Source organism: Pseudopodoces humilis, chromosome 5 (genome assembly GCF_049639895.1).
Source record: "Pseudopodoces humilis isolate 2021_Gansu_Grassland_sample_001 chromosome 5, ASM4963989v1, whole genome shotgun sequence".
NCBI classification, from domain to species: Eukaryota; Metazoa; Chordata; class Aves; order Passeriformes; family Paridae; genus Pseudopodoces; species Pseudopodoces humilis.
The window spans coordinates 17,444,824-17,463,691 of record NC_142204.1 but is presented as its reverse complement, the minus strand read 5'-3'; the positions used below and the strand labels follow the sequence as shown (position 1 = coordinate 17,463,691).

At 39.9% G+C, this 18,868-nt stretch overlaps 1 protein-coding gene across 12 annotated transcripts in view; it reads left to right on the top strand.

The window, feature by feature from the left end:
• BICD1 (BICD cargo adaptor 1) overlaps window positions 1-18,868 on the top strand; it is a 166,730-nt gene that overhangs the window by 99,437 nt on the left and 48,425 nt on the right. For all 12 annotated transcript variants that reach the window (XM_088055076.1, XM_088055075.1, XM_088055081.1 and 9 more), the window contains one exon: window positions 17,240-17,392. In XM_088055076.1, coding sequence (XP_087911202.1) covers window positions 17,240-17,392 — 153 coding nt within the window. The remainder of the gene's footprint in view (window positions 1-17,239; window positions 17,393-18,868) is intronic.

Here is an 18,868-nt window from a genome sequence, read left to right as displayed (position 1 = left end):
TAAGTTTTCGAGACCTTAAGTGCTTGTGCCTTTCTTCCCCCCTTCTTTGACATCAGCTGAACCATATCTAGCATATATTTGCCTCATTGTTTGAAAATTGCTACTAAAGATTGCTCCATGTTGGTGTTTAACCATTTGCATGATGGTGTGCTGTGTCAAAGGAAAAAACAACTGCACAAATCCTCAGTGCTTCTCTTTTCCATTCTGTAGAATTTTCTTGTCCTTTGTGTGCAACACTTCACTTACAGCTCACAAATGGATTTTTTAGCTGTTAACGATAATAGTGATAAAACCAATTCTTTATTTCTGAAAAGACTCTGCTGTGCTCTGTAGGCAGGGAAGTGCTACAGTAACTGCTGTAATTAAAACCTTTCTCATTTGGAACATATGGCAGGATGGGATAAGCAGGCAGGAAGAAGGAAGCTTGGTATGAAACACACAGTGGGAAAAAGTGCTTTGGTTGGAGAGAGAAGCAATTTTATAAATTAAAAAAGTGCCCAAACCAGCCATGGTTTGCCTTCTGTGACTAAGAGATTTTCTCCCTGTAAATGCTGTCACACATGTTGTGGCTGGGCACACTAAGCATGCTCTAAACTTGTCTCTTTTTTTGGGTAAGATGAAGGTATATGTGCAGTTCAAGATAATCTTCTGCAAAAGAACACCCTGTCTACAAAGAAACCAAACCCAAGGTAGCTTCCAGTAGACAAATTAGCGGAAATGAACTATCTCTGTATGGAATTTCCTTTTAGAACCACTAACGTTATCATGGTGGACAGTCCATAATCTTTGATTCCATGGGAAACCAAAAAAATATTTCTGCCTCACCCTCAGAATGTTGTATTTCATAGAGAGTAATTTTCTAGTCTTATGGAAATGATAAAGATCATATGTATAAGCAAGGTCTAGTGATGCCTGTTGCTGCCATCTGTTCATCTCCCTGCCTGCTTTGTGAGATAATTTTACCAGTCTGTTCCTATAGCACACATTTCTCTTATTCATATGAGGGATAAAATACTGTGGAAATAAATTGTTTCAATAATAATACTTTGTTTAACCAGGACATGTTTTGCCAATTTCTTACCTTTCTATATAAATGAATGCATTGTTTTGAATGCCAATAGAAGGTCTGCACTGTTTTAAATGTGGTCTAATTTAAGGTGTGTAATTTGTACAGATTTGTTATAATGAGATGATTTCTTTCCTGTAATGGGATGTTGAGGCATTGAGGCTCAGATCTCCATTTCTAGTAACTGAATGCTGATCTCTTGCATTCTTTGGTTTCTTTGACACTTGGTGATATGTGTAAGATGAGGGAGGAAGTTCGTGCTGCATCTTAAAGCTCGGAAATTCCAGGGATTCTTGTACCCCTAACACTAACTGTAGTGTACTGCTTTCCCTACCCAAAGCTGAAAAATTGTAATCGTCTTTGCAGTGTTCCTAATATTGAAGAGCTTTTGACAGAGCTAGTATGAATCTGTTTCCTCTTTATGTATTGCAAAAGAAGACCCAGACTCTGTCATGTAGCAACTCTTTCACATGTGTTTTGTGTGCTTAAACATGGAAATCACTAGCAACACTCAGCACTTTACCTGAAGGAGTATTTAAAGAATCTCCCATCCTTTTTTTGCTTGTTATGCAATTACAGGGTGTTACAACTGTCTTTCTCTTTAAAGAAAGGGTTTTTCACTTTAAGGAATCCCTTCTACATACACTCTTCTGTTCCATTTCCTATTTACTTCCAAAGCTGTGTACCAGTGCTAAATCCAAGTTTCTAATTGAGATTCTAGGCAGGAAAAGTTGCATCATTGGCTTTTGTTCCCCTGTGAAAGCCCATACTATTGGAAACTGCCTTATATAAAACAGTCCCCTTTTCATCTTGGAACACAAAGAAGAGTTCCTGTCCGAAACAAGTACTGTGCATTTCAGTGCTTTCCAAGAGCTGTGCCGAGCTTTGTCCAGAGCCTTGACTGTCCTTATCAGCTCGATTTACACTTAGCACAGGTGCTGTGCTGATGAAATACGTGGTACTGCCACAAGTGGGGCTCTCTCTGAGCCATTTGCCAGGGCTGGGACAAGTCCTCGGGCTTTGTGCAGAGCCTGGCAGAGAGTTGGTGCTTGACCTCAGGGCTGGTGCAGGAAAATAGCTGAGCCACAGGCTGCTGTAGGCATTGGGACCTGCTGCCCTCTTACCCATCCCTTCCAGTCTTGCACTTATAGCAGAAACATGGGATCCTATTCCAAGATCACCAAACTGACAGGGTGTGAAAGTTTTCTATTTGAATTCCTCCCTTGATTGTCGCGGATTTGTGTCAGATATAGGATTTCTGTGTAGAAGAAAGGGGATGATGGCGGAGCTTGTGGCATGGGGTATCTCTTACAGCAGTCTGTTACACCAAAGTGAAATATGTGAAGGGAATTCTATAATAAGGGAAAAATAAGATTTGTTTGTGATTAGTCAAGTTCTGACTAGTTTTGATTTATTACCCTTCATCTCAAGCAAAGCAAAGATTCAGGGCCTTGTCAAAAAAAAAAACCTATAATAATATATATAACAGGATATCTATGATATATAATATGTATGATATTATGATTGTTTCCATTGTATGTTTTTAATGTGGGTTGATTAACACACTAGCTAGTATATGTTAAAAATATGCATCCTCACCCATGATCTTAAAATGAAGGGGAAACTTGGGAGAAAATGTTAATTAAAAAAAAAAAAAAAAAAGCATTTGATTGCCACAGGGTATCCTGAGGCTAGGATTATTAGAGACTGGTTTGTCTCTGTCCATGAGACAGACAACACAATGGCAGAGACTGCTGCTATTGGTCTGTTTCTGGTTTTTGATACTGGGACGTGATATTGTCTTCTGTTTTAGCAAATAAATAAACAGCTTAAAACAGTTGTCAAGATTGAGATATGAATGCATTTTATTGATCAGGTTTGGCAAAGGATCAGCCTGCAAGGTAAGCAATCTTTTTTATTTCCTTGCAAGTTTGAATTTAACTATTAAACATTATTTGTACGTTTTTCATTAACCCCTGTTTAACCCAAATGTCAGATATTGGGGAGAAATTAGTATTTGATGCAAGTTCAGCACACTGATGCCTCTGTTGAAAAAATGGTAAATAAGAAGTGAAGGTTGGAGGGGCAAAAGAACAAAACATTTTGACAATCTTTAGTGGGAAGAAAAAGGACCAGATATGTTAGTTAGAGCAGAAATGGAATTGGTGGCGATGTTAGGCAGGGTAGTATGCTTTTATTGCTGAGTTTAGGACAAATTAGGGCAGGAAAAGCTTTCAGTACAATGTTTAGATTTAAAGAAATATTTACTGGAATTTCTCTGGGTCACCCAAACACTTCCCTGAGAGAATGAGAAAAAATAAAATGGAAGTCAGAAAAGTGCTACAGCAGCTCCAATCCCTTAATGGGATAGACTGAGGACAATATTTAGGCTTTATGCTGCATTTATTTACAAAAATGTTCCCGGTGGAAGGGGTTGTGACACCGTAGTGTGCTGGGCCAATTAACAAGAGCACATCTGCATTCTGTCTAGATGCTCCTGAATCTCAGCTGATCTCTGAGGGACTCAAGAGTGTGGGGGGAAATAATTTGGGATTCAAAGGCTCATGTCTTGTCCTTTTGTTGCTGTGTGAAAGTTGTCTTCAAAAGCTTCCCATTTAGTGGTGACAGCTGGAAAGGTCCACAGGGAAAGTGATGTTTTCCACTTTCTGAGGACCAAGGCCAGAAATGGATTTTTAGCTTAAACTTGAAGCTTTGAACTGCACATAGAAAGAATTCCTTACTTTATGAAAACACAGGGATTTTGACTTGGTACCTCTCAAGGAGCACAATCAATGTCTCTGATTTGTGATGGGGATTTTCTTTTCCTAGAGCAGCTCAGCTCTCTTCCCTGTGCTTGCTGCAGCTTCAGCACTCCTGCAGCAAACACCAAACTGCTGCAAAGCAATGGATACCCTACTCTGAGACATTAAAACAGGTAGCACTTTATTTTCATATACTGGGGCAGTGTGGCCACTTGATCTTAAGGAGCTGCCATTCACTGAGGATGAGGGCAAAGAACAGATGGATGTGGCTGCAGGGTTAATTTTTTCTCCTTGTTGTTTCTGTCTTACACAAGAGGTACTGTACAGGCTGAAGAAAAATTACCTATGTTATGGAAGTTCCTATGTGATCAAAGAGAGAGACTATTAAACTGGGGTTAATGCACTGCCAAAAGCTGTGATTACACTTGAAGTTCTGTTTGGGGGATTTTTCCTATTCTGCCCTTGTATTTGGCAATGTCCTACATTACCCTGCACAGAGTGCATGGCATAGGTGTGCTGTATATCCCATGATCCATACATATATTTGTAGGGAGGCATGTAGGATCAGGAAAATGCTAAGTCAATTCTCTGATTGATATGCTGGGTTAAGTCACCCTCAGTATAATAATTAAGAGCCCAAGGAATTCTTGCAGCCTGGATTGTTTTCTCTATAGACACTGGTAGCAGTATTTCAGTGATGAAAAACCTGACAATAGTCCACAACTGTGTAGGTATGACATAAGAATGTATTGATCAGTTAATGAAGGAGAGTTCATAAATTTCATCTTATTCCTGTTGCTTGTCTGAATTCTGACCTGGTTCAAGAGTGATGTTGTTTTTATTCCCTGAGACTGGCTGTCATTTTATTGGATTGATTATTCTGCTGCACTTCTTTTCAGTGTATAACTGAGTTCAGTTGTGCTGTATCAGGCCATGGGGCATACAACAGAATCAGAACTAAAAAACTTGGATTTAAATAGTTATTTGCTGAAACTGATACTGAATTTCATTAGTAATGATGGCACATTGAGGTCATGGTTGAGTGCTTTAAGAAGTCACAGAAAATTTAAAAACACTGTAACAAATCTGGAGCCATCCTCTACATTTTGTAGATTTATGTTAAGAATCAGTTAGGAAAAAACAAAGGGAGCTTAAGTTATCAATCATCAGTGGTCTAATGGGAGGGTAGGAAGCAGGAGGGAGCAATTTGTGGGAGAATGGATTGTAAAAGAATAGAGATCGTGCTGCAGGCAATCTCGCCCCTGGTAAGTTGCAGCTGTGTAAGATAGGTAACCAGCACTGAAGGAAAAGGCAGGGAATGCAGATGTGTAGTGACCAATCACAAAAGAGTAAAAGGGCACACAGGTGTTATGCATGTGAGAAGGGTATAAAAGGTTGCACTGGGGAATAATAAAGTGCTGATGCTCAAAACCATTCATGGTGTCAGCCGTGTATACTCCGTCAGCAATTAAGACTTTGGACTGCAGTCCTTCACTGCCAAGGAAGTTTCTTAGCAGTACCTGGAGATTTACAGTCCAGCACTCCCCTGTTATCCATGCACCTCGGGGGCATGGCTGAGGTCTGGATGGGGGGAAGCTGTCACACTGCCCTAATCTCCCCAGGCCACCGAGCCTGCCAAGGCCAGCAGCAGGGCCAGTCTGGCAACCCCATTTCACCCAGCTGCCTTGAAGGCTTGAGAGAAGGCTCAGCTCAGAATTTGGAAACACTGATATTGACACAGATGAGGCTTATGAGAACATGTCTTTGAAGTTCAGCGTTTTCCTCTCCACTTTTCACATGGACTAGATTTCTAGATTTCCATAAATCTGCAAAGAAAGTAGTTCTTCATTTCTCAAGGTCCTGACTCTTTCTTGCTGCAGCTGAGCCCCCAGAGCTGCTGAGTCCCTTTGCTCACATGTGCTATAATGATCATCAAGATTACTTGTTAATTGCCACTCCTCATGCCACAAGGTGTTTATAGAAAACTATCAGTGCTTTAGGTGAATTTAACTTTAGATTTCTGAAGGACTGTTCGCAGGGATTTTTTATGGGTGTTCCCAGTTAGTTCTTTTGTCTGTATCAATGATCTATTTTAGCAGAAGGCTTCTGCTATCAGACTAACACCCATAGTGAGCTGGGTGAAAGCCCAGTGGAAACAAATGGTGAAACAAAATCACCAGTGGTTTTAAGGGGGGAAGCACAAGAGAGTGGAAATAGATTTAAATGTAATTTTTATACCCATAGCTAAACAATCCCATAGCTTACTTGATATTTTACTCCCTGAGCAAATACAGAATTTTATGGCTTGCTTTTTTTTTTTTTTTTCCATTTTGATGCATTGCAGGCAGTTAATGATACTTGGTGTTTATTCATTTCCCAAAGGAATAATTTAATTCTAAGGCTGTGCAGCCATAGGCAACATGCTTCAATAATCTGTGTGAGAACTGCAGCATTAATAATCAGTCCTTGCACTGTGTTCTTATGGCATGTATTACATCTGTATTTCTGTCCTGCATGCTGAGCAGCAAGAATCTTGTTTGTGCAGCCTTTAAAGGAAAAGATAGAAAACTGTCAGCATGAAAATTATTACTGTTGACCGTAATATATAGATAAATATGCATATGTATAAAGTAAGTGTGTGAAATTTATGATCTGTATTAGAATAAAAAAAAAGGGCAGATTATAAAAGCCATGATCAGGTTTCAAACCAATTTATATTGAACGGTGAAGAGTACTACACTGTTACAGCCACACTTCCTGAGTACAGGTATTTTTACTGACCATATCAACAAATTCAAGTAACCTTCAGTGCAATTTACTTTAAAAAATCTTTTATGTGGGCATTTGTATTCAATTCAAATTCAATTCAAACCACCATGTGTCCCGTAACAAGTAAAAATTATGTGTACTATTCTGTCCTAAAAGTTGTGGTTTTCAGACAGATGAGGTACTTACCTTTGACTTTATTTGCTACCTACGTCACTCAAACATATGCTCTAAAATAAAAACCCTAAGTCTCTGATGATAAAAAGCCATTAGTCATCAAGCCATGTTCATCTTTTTAATATTAATCAGTTGCTGTTTCTGAATTGATGGTTCTGCTCATGCCACAGAAGAATTAGAGGGGGTGGGTGCACACAAGGTCAAATAAGCTGCAGAATGCTGTGCTGCTTTTTGTAGCAGATGGGTAATGTTACATGGATTTTAATTACTGCAATTGCTCCTGACTTTGAGGAAGTACTCTCCCTTAATAACGACAGATTTGGCCACATAATTATATTCAAATTTTGTTGCTCAGATGTGTTAGTTTAAAGATGCCATGCCTCTGCCCATCTGGAGAAGAGTAATTACTGAAGTTTAACTTTCTTCTTGTACCTCTTTTCATAGCAACCATTTATATTGTATTGATATTTTTCAAGGGGAGCTTGAAAGAGCCTGTTGTCATTGGGAGGGTGGTGGGTGTCGATTCACAGAGCTTTTAAAACACCTCTGCAGTTGATGATCTGCAGGAATAATTTTGTTGAGAGATGCTCTGCTGTGAGCATGGGCTTACAGAGCCCCTTTGATGAGCTCTCACAGTTCCTTTGCAGCACAATAGAGAATGTGCCAGCAGATGACCCCTTGAAATAGATTTGTACCTGTGAAGAGGTTTTTTATCTCTTTTAGACTTTTTCACTCCACTTTCTAGAAAGTATTAAAGGTTTCTTCTTTCTTGCAGTGTATTTCTCCTCCAGTGTGAGGAACAGTGAAGGAATACTGTGTTATTCTGGTTCTCCTTTTTCCCACCACAATATCTACTTTCCATTGTAGTTCATTGCCCATCTCCCTGCATGTCATGCAAGGGCATCTAAAGTGTTTACTCTGTGGTGGGAACTATCTGGAATCCTCATTTCTTACCTGCTCTTTTGGTTGTAGAGGACACAGAGATGGCTGAAGATGGATAGAGTGGGCAAATGGAAATCTCCTGCAGAGAGGAACAGATGCATTTATTTTTTGCCTTCTCTGGGTAGGAGAAGAAATACTATTTTTGTCTTTCATTGTGAAAGACTCTGCTTCAGATTTGAAATTCAAAATACATCCGTGGCAAAAGGAAAAGTGAAGCCAGGAAGGAAGTTTCTGGGAAAGGTGATGGGGTTGTTGGAAGTCTTTAACAAGACGTTAGATGGATATCAGGAATGACAGAGATGTTGCTCTTACCCTGGGAAAGATAAACTGACTACTGAATGCTGCCCAGGGGCCCCTTTGATATCTATTTTTTATTACTTTTATGATCTTGGATAAGCTGAGGATCAGGATTAGTTACATCTCTGACTAATTTGAACTCAGCCCCCTACTAATTTAACTGCACTGTCCCAGGGACCAGATTTATTGGTACTGCTGGCTAGCCCTGGGTCTGCATGTCAGCTCTGTCATCTTTCTGTGCTCTGACCCAGTCCTGCAGCACAGCCCTCCCACTGCAGGGGAGAGCAGAGGCACTTACAGACATGGATGTTGCAATGTCTGGCTGGTGTTTCCAAGAACAAAGATTGATGTGCAAACTGGAGAAAGCAGAGCTTGAGTAGTACTTCAGGGCAGTGCAGGTTGGGGAGGCTGAGCTGAGAGCCCTGACCTGGCACGTGTGTCCCTCAGCAGCACGGTTTCATTGCTGGTGTAAGGAATAGAGGGAAGGCAGGGCTGAGCTAGAGGCCAGCTGTAATTAAAATAGCTCCAGTTCCTGAGGAGGAGAGGCAGTGGCCATGGGGAATGGAAAGCTCACAAGGAGCCTAGCTCTGTGCCTTAAACATGGGGCAGTGGAGCCACTGCCCAGCATGTCTGGAGACAGGTTACCACAGGGAGCTCTGAGATCCTGACAGCAAAAGATAGGGAAGGACAAAAGAAGGAATGTGAAAGCAAGCAGCCAATAAACAGGGATGTATTTTTCCATACCAACCAATCATAATGAAGCCTAAAGTAGTAGAGCTCACCCCTCTTATTTCTTTCTTCCTTTTTACCTTCAGGCATTCACTTTACTGCTCCTGGCTCCTCAACATTTCAGTGCATACAATGAAATCTTAGTCCTGCTGAAGGCTATATTAATTTTATAATTTACATCAATGGGGCTGGGTTTCCACCTCTGGAACTTGGAACTGTGAAAAACGAGGTTCACTCGCCTAATAAATTTTAGAAGGTTTAATATAAACAAAAAGACAATAGGAGACAAAGATAGTAAAGCAAAGGGTTAAAACGGCCGGGTTCTTGGCTCTCTGCCAGGAGCACACCAGGTGTTTTGGAAACACCCTTTATATACCATCCCTGCTACATGGATTTATACATTTTCAAATTTTTCCAGGAACTGTTTTGCATGGTCACTCCTTGGGTCCACCTTTTTAAAGCATGTGCTCTTAGAGTTTGATTTCTCTTTATCATCTTTTTATTTGGGCTGGGGTTCTTTCTTCTACAGGCAGTGAGTGTTGATAGTAAGGGTGAATAATCTGGGCCCCATTCATCTTTTCACTGGGGGTTATCTTGCTTTGTACAGACAGGACATAGCCCTAACATCCAAAATTCTTCTTGACCTACACCTAAAAACTTTTTAGCTACTAGCAGGAGAAAAAAGAAAAAGACATAGCAAAAGCTATTCTAAGATCATCTTAATACTTGCAAAAAGCCAACATCACAGTATGTATTTAGAACAGAACAGATCATACAGTTGTTGTTGAGCAGCAAGCACACCCAAATCAGAAATGACATATTTTCCTATTTTCCCTACCTCCTGCCAGCACCAGTGCTTGTGTGTCCAGCCTGTCAGCAAAGTCAGGGAGTATAAACACCATTAAAACTATCTTTATTTGTTTTCTGGAGTGGCTTGCTGCCCTTTTTCTGGCTGGTGATGTGGAAGGTAGCACTGGCCCGAGGGAGGGTCAAGACCTGGGAACAGCAGCTGAGGGACTGATGAGCTTAAACTGATCACAGCCCCACACCCTGTTAACACAACTTTTCTTTTGTTGGTTAGCCAGTTCCCCTTTTGGGTCTGGAATGAAATTTGGCATTTTGGACCTGACAGATGGCCTCTCAAAGAGATACATGTAACTGGCAGATGCTTCTCCTAAGTGATCAGTTAGGATTTAAAACCAGCTCTTGGCCTCTTGATGAGCTTGAAAAGGCCTGTGCAGTTTCTCCATCAAAAAGCCTGCCTTGAGGCATTGTCATGTAGAATCACTGCTCTTGGCTTTTTAAATTGCATATAGAAAGTGACAATGTAATAGGAAAGGTTATAACTGGGCAAAAAATATAATCCATTCAGTACAAAATATGCCCTAGAATCAACCCTTTTTTTTTTTTTTTTTTTAAGCTAATCTGTCAAGAGCAATTTGGGTTCGGTATTTTTATGATACTACTCATCCTGCTATGAGGTAATTGGGTGATGTGGAGCGGGCAACAGCCCCTGTTTCAGAGAGTGCAGACCTGGAGAAAACGAGGCTCAGGGGAGCCTTATTGCTCTCTAGAACTACCTGAAAAGAGCCAGGGTTAGGCTCATCTCCCAACTAAAGATTGATAGGGTAAGAAGAAATGGCTTCAAGTTACACCAGTTTAGATTAGATATTAGTAAAAAAATTCTTCACCAAAAGGGTTATCAAGCACTGGAACACGATGCTTAGGGAAGTGGTTGAGTCACAAATGTTGGAGTTAATTAAAATATCTGTGAATGTTGTACTTATGGATGTGGTTTAGCAGTGACCTTGACAGTGCTTGATGTGATGGAACATGATCTTATCAGGTCTTTGTTCTTCATGTGCATCCTCCCTCCACCAGCACCCTCTCTCCCTTGCCACCGTGACAGGCAATGTGGTTTATCCTAAGACAAGTGCACCAGGTGGGAATTGCAGGAGGACCTGTCTGGATGCTCACATAGCACCCACAGTGTCCTCGTCGTGGCAAAATTTGTTCCAGCTAATTGATATTTTGCTATTTGCAATGATCAAATATTCATGCATGAAGCCATTGCACAGATGTGTATTAGCTGTTCAGTGCTGTAACCCTGGATTCTGAATTTTCTCCCACACTGCTTTAATAAGGCTTAGTTTGGCGAAGTTTCTCATCCTTTAAAGGAATTGAAAATATTATAGCAGTGTTTGTTACAGAGTGCTGATATTAATTATAAATAAGTATAATTAATACACTAAGAGATTTATGTATAATTAATGCACTAATTTTAGTGCATTAATTGCTATAAATGCAGTCAAATCAAACCATTATTTTTTCAGGTAATATGCATGATTAGAGATTTGTGGTTCATACCATCTTATAAAGAATATTATGTGACCATGATACTCAGCAGGAAAATTTAATTCCTGAACTGTCAGAACATTCCTTAGTTCTATCTTTTTATATATAATTATATATGAAGTCAATAAAATAGCTGCTTTGTAGGGATTTATATGTGGCAGGATTTGCAACATTAAATATGATGGGTTTCAGACTCTGTGATAAGTACATAAATGGGCTATTTAATTGCCCTTGATACAAATTCATTCTACTTCTTCAGATTTAGCTATTCCAATTAAATGCACTGAGCATTTCAGATGATTAAGTTATTAGATGTATTGTAAATGCTTTATTTGAAATCTGTTGCTGGGGAAAGAGCTTGAAACATACATTATCATGATCTGGCTTCTAATCTGTATGCTATAGCCAACAAATATATGGCTTTTTTCATCCTTCCCTTTGTAAGTCTATCCACAGGAAGGGAAAGATGGATAGATATTTATGCTATGCTACAGATATATTTTCAAAAATGCCTTGTGCAGAACAGCATTTTTATTTCCTGGGTTTTAGACAGTGAGTGATATACCTAAAGCCAAGAGATGTCAGAATTGTACCTAATTTCAAATATTAGTGATTTCTGGGTTTGGACAATAGGAGCTGTATTTGTGTTTTTAAAGTAGGATGCCAATACAGCTGCTTAGAGCAGATACAACATCATGAAGTCTAACAAAGCCATCTGATGAAGCTTTTTGAAGGATGAGACCAGAAAAATTCAGGTCAAAAAGGAGGATGCAGACTTCTGACAATGATGAAAAATAATCTTTGTAATAATTTATTTTGGGATGTAGAGATATCTGTGTATTGAAATAGCAAAAACAGTTCTGTAAAAGATGCCGCAACCCTGCTTAGTTGGGCATCAGAATGTGTGAATTAGGAGGACTGGGGTGCAAATTCTGCAAAGGGGTCAGACCAGGTCACTTTAGGTCATCCACAAAATCCCTTTATATTTTTAAATATACCTGGAAACATGGAAAATGCCATTCTTTTAGTTCAAGTTGAGTACACCTGTAGATGAGGGAGGGAAACTTTAAGGCTAGTGTAGAGGACTCTGGGAACTTAAAACACCTTATGACAAAAAAAGAAAATGCTCTTCTGTTGCCACTTTCATTCTCTCTTCTCTCAACCCCTGTTAAATTGAATTTTCTATCACTATTACTGTTCTTCATAAAAAATACATCTTTTATTTTCCTCTTCACAATAAAGTAAACATGACATACAAATTTACAGTGAGACTTGTCAACAAACACATAAGATCATGGATATTAGGCTGAGCATAAACTTTCTCTTGTATTCAATTTACTACTAGTGCAATAAAACTGTCATCAGATAGAATGGGATTTTATCCTGCATCAACTAGAAAACAATGCCATTAAATTTGAAGTATACAATTTTGGTGTATACAACATATCGTTGTTCTCTTGTTCTCTAGTGAGTTATGAAAATTAAAAAAATTATGTACAGCACCATGCTATGGCTTGCATATTCCAACAGATAAGTAGGGATTTAGTCTGGGTAGTTTGGGATGTATAATTAATCGATGATTTATAAGGCTGTTTTTCAGTGTGAAAATATGTTTTGCTGTAGTAAGAACCTGAAATCTCTTATTGAACATTTGTTTGAACACAGTGGATGGAAAAAGCCCAAACACTAGTTCCACAATTTTTTGGGGGGGATAAAAAGCAGTAGACAAAATACAGAAGTAAAAAAAATAGTCCTTTATGTACTCCAGCATAGGGGGGAACCAAAATAGTTAATGGGAATGCATTCACTTTAAAAAGAAGGCTAAAAAAAAGAAAAAAAAGAAGGCTGCCACTTTCCCAAGAAATTCAGTATGTTTTGTCACTATTTAGGAAACCAGAATCCATCGGAATTCACTTCTCACCCCTAGACGAGAGTACTCAGCTTTAGTGGTCCCTTCCTTTCCCAGTTTGTTTTCTTTAGGTGAATTGATAGGCCACAGGAGCATAGCAAGTGGCTTCCTGGGGCAGCACTTGGGAGTGTTCTGACATGAAAATTGTGTACTTTTTCACAGTGTTCAACATTAGCCATTTCCATTCCCTCGTTTTAAAGTACCTTCTCAGCTGCAATTATTTGACATTACACAATGCATTGCAACGAATCCACACACGATTAATACAACGTGTTCTCTATGTGGCATATGAGATAAAGCATTTTAAAAGTCTGTGCTGAATCAAAAATTAATATTGTATTAATTGTATAATGTTTAATTTGCTAACAAGTACAAACTTCTGTTATTTAATATTCCACTGATGCTCAGAGACCTGTCAGGATTGATGGCTGGTAGTATACAAGCATGGTCCTTGTCTCTGCATAACCTAGAGATGTCTTTCACTTTTCATATATTACAATTCTGAACATATATCTAGGTACCAGTAAATAGGTGACCTGAACAGACTTTGTCTGGACTGAGCTTCCTGTTTTTTGTTTGCCATGGTCTGCTTCATGATGTGTACATTCATTAGAGGTGCTGCAGGGATGACATCTTCCACAATTAGTGCTCACGTATAATGAGATGCAATGCTGACAAGGACTCTCTTGTTTTCTATAGTTTCACTGAGAGGCCTTTTCCTTCTTCTTTGGCACCAATCCATTAAAGCCATTGCACCATGTTCAGCTGGTGGCTGGGATTGAAAATAATTTTCAGCCATTAAAACTTTGTTGGTGTGTCATCAGCTCCACCTCTTGGATTCATTTGGCTTTTACAGGCCCAGTACATAGTTCATAGGGGAATTCTCTCTGGGAATGTAAAAAGTCCTGAGGCAGTGCCCTAGTAAAAGCATCTGGCTCAATTGCTTGTCCTGCAAGTCCAGTGCTTGATGAGTAGCAAAGTTTAATTACGAATTACTTTGCTAATAATTTGGGTTACATTGTCCTCTAGTGGCTCATGTAGATAACTGCCCTGCTGGCATCCTTTTGCCTTGTGTTTTTAAATCCTTTCATATTCTTTTCATACAAGTCCACCAAATAAAAAAATCTGCTTCTTTCCAGCATTGTATCAGTAGAGCAAGAGCTCTCCTCTATAACTGCAGATACTTTGCCTAATAAATGTGTATTTGAAATTGTTCAAAATAATAGGATTGTGAGACGTTAATATAATTAATCAAAGCATTTGATGAAAACTAATATATTCTTCCTACCAACGGTAAAAGACACTAAACTCAATGTGATTTTTTTTTTTTTTAATAGATTCAGGACCTATTTTCACTTCCAGAAAATACACAGAGGTGTGTATATATATATATATATAGAGGTGTATATAAAGGAAATCAGAATAGCCTTCCACATGTCCTGTGGCTATTTGCTAGTACACCTCTGAAACACTGGGTTTTGGGCCTGTGGAATGGAATCACTGCCTTTCCTGACAAGCATGGAGAGCACTGGAGTGCTTTGCAGCTGGGTGTTTGCCAGCATAATGCAGATGTTTGCAAGGAGGAGGGATCTGGAGTATGGAGAATAACTCCTGGGTGTTTGCAGTGAGAAAACACACATTTTATATTGCTTTGAAAAGGTAATGGCCTATTCTGTTATATGCTGAGTTGGTTTTGCCCCTGTGTCAAAGCAGAGGGATTGCTTCCAGTAGTGACCTTGGCCCTGGCCATTGGAAGTGTGGCAGGAGGTGTTTGGGCAGACATGGCACATTGGATGCTCCAGCTGGTGAGTCTTCCTTTTTCCTGCTGTTTCTTCCTTGATGAAATGCCATGAGAAAGGACAAATAGAAGCTGCAGTGCAGAAGGAGTTTCTCTGTGTGTAAGAAGAGGAGAACGATAGATGTTCTGTTTCTATCTCCAAGATTACGTAGGAAGCAGCAGTTATAAATGGTGAAGAAATGTGCTATCTCTTTTAAAGAAATAGTGATGCACTCCAGCAAGGTGATAGCTCATGTTTTCTGTTGCAGTTTGAGACAAAGGGGTACTCACATCTTACAGAATTAATTTTCAAGGCTTTTTCAAGCTACCCTGCCTGATAGTCTATCAGAAAACATCAGGATCTGTAAAAATTACTTGTTCATGTCCTCCATTTCTGGGCACCTTTTTCATGCTTCCTTTTCAGAACCACAGAACCAGAAAGTGGATTGTGTTAAAAAGGATCTTGAGGATTGTGTAGTTCCACCCTGCCCCCACCATGAACAGGGGCACCTTCTGCTGGACCAGGGTGCTCAAGGCCCCATCCAGCCTGGCCTTTTGGGGAGGCCCTCCTTCCTCTCAGCAGTGTTGATGGCAGAGGCAGTTTGGATCACGAGTAGATGTGTCCTGGCTGCTGCTGCTGCTGCTGGTCTCACCGCAGTGAAGTGCAGGCAGCGCCATTGGGAATGGCTTGCTGAGCACTTCTGGGATCCTGTCAGGATGCTCCCTCTCCCAGGGCTCCTGGCAGTGCTGGATGGATGTCAGCCAGCTCATTCCCTGGGCTGATCATCCTCAAGTACTGGGAGAGTTGCAGAGCAGTTTCATTTATCCTTGACACGGTGGAGTTGTGCGTTTGGTGTTGTCCCCCTACCGCCTCAGACTGGCACACGCCCCCACACCTGCCACAGCTGGGAATGCAGCTGTGCTGGCAGAAACAAAAGGTATAAAGGCAGCCTGGGGGTGTAAAATGCCTTCAGCTTTTGAAATCATCTGTGGTGTTGCTCTTACAATTTGTTCAGAGGTTTATTAGTCAGTGATGGATGCAGAAATATTTACTTTTCTCTAGTGCTCTGTGACTCTTCTGCTGGGAATCTTTTCAGTTGTTTTCAGTTCAGAAATTAGGGAGTTGCTTTATTTCTTCTTAACTGGCTGCTAGGAGGAGAGCAATGGTTTTTAGTTTCCTCTAACAAAAAGTTTTCATTTTTAAATGAAACTTTTGTAAAGTCTTGCATCAAAATGTTTATTTTTTTTCATGCTTTGCAAAGTTCTTTTCCAGAGGTTTGTAATTATTTAACCGAGATGCTAAGTGAAGTTCTGTTTATCCTTAATTCAGAATGTGAGGTTTTAGCCTTCATGTACCAGAGAGTGAGTGGTGCAGATTGATTGATTTAGATCTCCCTGACTATAGTTTCTGCTTAAACATTTGACTTTCAGGTATCTATCAGGCCAGTAGTTGCCCTCCCTCCACACTGGAATCTTTTACAGAAATTCATTACTGCTTCCCAGGTGTGCTCTCTGTGACATTCCAGCAGTGAGGGGGGTCTCCCCCATCAGTAAAGTCTCTCCTCCAGCTGCTGTGGTAATGCTCAGATCCTCCTGCAGGAAAGGAGATGTGACTGACCATGCCTCTTTCTATTAATCAGACAAATGCAGGCTTCTCTTCAAAGCAGGACTTCTTCAAAGGTTGTTCCTCCCAACAGAGCTGTATTGGTCACTCTTGGTTCTCTGGTTTTCTTCCAGCTGCGTGTTAACTCTGTCTTCCTGCAGTGCCTTTTACATTGTGGTTATGCCAGCAGAGTCTTTCCAGAATAACCTGACCCTTGATGTCAAACTCAGGCGGAGCTGGAATCTGATGGAATCGATTTTTGGTGAAACTGATCCCTCATGTTCTCTCTCATGAGGCTGTCTGGGCACAGTATGTGCTAATGGGAAAAATGAAATGGTGACCTTGTGTGCTCCCAGAGTGTTGGGTGTGATCCTGCTCAGCTTGCTAAGTGCTTTCCACCCTGTGCCTGCCTGTGAGACTCTCTAGTGCCTGCAGATGTGACTTCACCTTGCTCCCAAGCAGATGCCTTTGGAGAACAGATGTCAGTACTCACTGCTTTTCTGTATGAATGTAAAACGCATCCTTCAGTGGAAAACAGGTGGTAATTTTAGTTAAATCCTGCTGTATTGTAGGGCCATGAGATGCTACAGCCTTTCCAGGGCTTCCACTTCAATAAGCATCTAATCCTGAAACTGTTTAAATCAGGCTTCTCTATCAGATGTCCTCATTTCTGAATTGCCAGCACACACCTGAAATTATTGCTTGGCCTCAGATTAATAGGTGATGGTGTTTTGATGTGCACTGTTGAATCATTTCTATTTCAGGATTAATTTTTGTTTGGCCTTTTCTCAAGGCAGTGTTCAGCATTAAAGTTGCTGTGTGTGAATTGTAAGGTACTTGTGTTTTCTCTTGTCAGAATAATGAAATGGTGGAGCTGCAGAGGATACGAATGAAAGATGAGATTCGAGAGTATAAGTTTCGAGAGGCGAGACTGCTGCAGGACTACACTGAGCTGGAAGAAGAAAACATCACTTTACAGAAACTGGTGTCCACACTGAAACAGAATCAAGTAAGCATTGAAAGATTCAAGGCTCTGTACTGTAAATTGTCACTGTTTTCTCCAATTTCCATAATGTGATCCCGCAGAGCACTTTGGTAGACATTTCTTTGTATGGTGTTTTTGGGTTTTTTTCCCAGTTGGATTTTTGCTGATCACTTATTTTAAAATGGTGTTACTGGCCATTTTTGAAATATGGGGAGGCTCTTACCTCAGTTTTGGTAAATTGTGATAGAATATTTAATTTCAGAACTATGGAATCACAGAGGAATTATTGAAAGAGATAGAATTGTGAATTTTGCTTCATGCATGTTCCCATTCCTCAGGAACTCAGTGCCCAGTGGCCAGCTGTCCTTTAAAGTGAGCAAAAGAGGTTTGGTCTCCTGTCATATGAGTAAAGTTGTGGTGATGAAAATTTAAATATCCAGGTTGGATGATATAACACTTCCTGCCTTTTAGATGCTGTCTAGACCATCATAACTTTGCACTTCATAACACCCTCTGCTCACCTGCTCTCAGAGGGTCACAGCTCTGCACTGCAGCCCCTGGTTGTGTCCTGATCTATTGCCTGGTGCTCTTGGGGCTTCTGTGGAAGAGCCAGCTCTCTCACAGATTCTGATGGCACCTGGGAGCAAAGCTGCCTTATTCCTGCAGGAATAAGCAGTGCTATTTCAGCTCTCTTTTACTGCTTTTTCCCTGCTCCAGTACAAATGTGATTGAAACACTTAAAACAACAGAGCTGTGCTGCAGGGAATACACAGGTAATGGAAATGGGTGCATGATTTCCTTATTTATGAGGATGCCTAGTCTTTCACACTCCTGAAATAGAATTTATAGCAGATCATCTTTGCTGCCAGAGTTATTTACCCTGACAATAAATTCTTCCTTTGAGGCAAGGATTTTTTTCTCATCAACCTCATAGGAGACATTTTCACGTTTTCAGGAAGTAAACGACCCCTTTATGGACTGTCCTATTTTCCCCCTAAAATGAAATCTGTTTGCAAGTGTTTATATTTGTCATAATATTTCATTCTAACTGAAACCAAATACCAGCAGTCTGTGGAGAGAAAAAACATTGCCACATTTTGAAGGGCTTTAAAAATCAGTCATTTTGTATCACAGATACATGCACTTGTGATTTCTAAAATTACTTTAATCTGCAAGTTAAAATTTAAGAGCATTTTATACTTTAATGGTTGAATTTACAAAACCATATGTTAAAAATCTCAGTGCTAAAATGTCATTATCTACATGTTGGGGGTTTTTTGTAGCTTTTTAAAGTAAGAGTCTATGAGAAGGTAACCATAGAGATATAGCTTTTATAAGCATTTAAAATTGAAAAACTGTTGGTTGTTTAGTTTGGTTTGGCTTTTTTTCATGTCCTTAAGTTATAAACTTATAGCTACTTGATTTAATTTCATAATTTTTCTGGATGGACCTGTTCCTCCAGTAAGGAAAGATATTAAATTGCTAAATGTAGATTTGAAA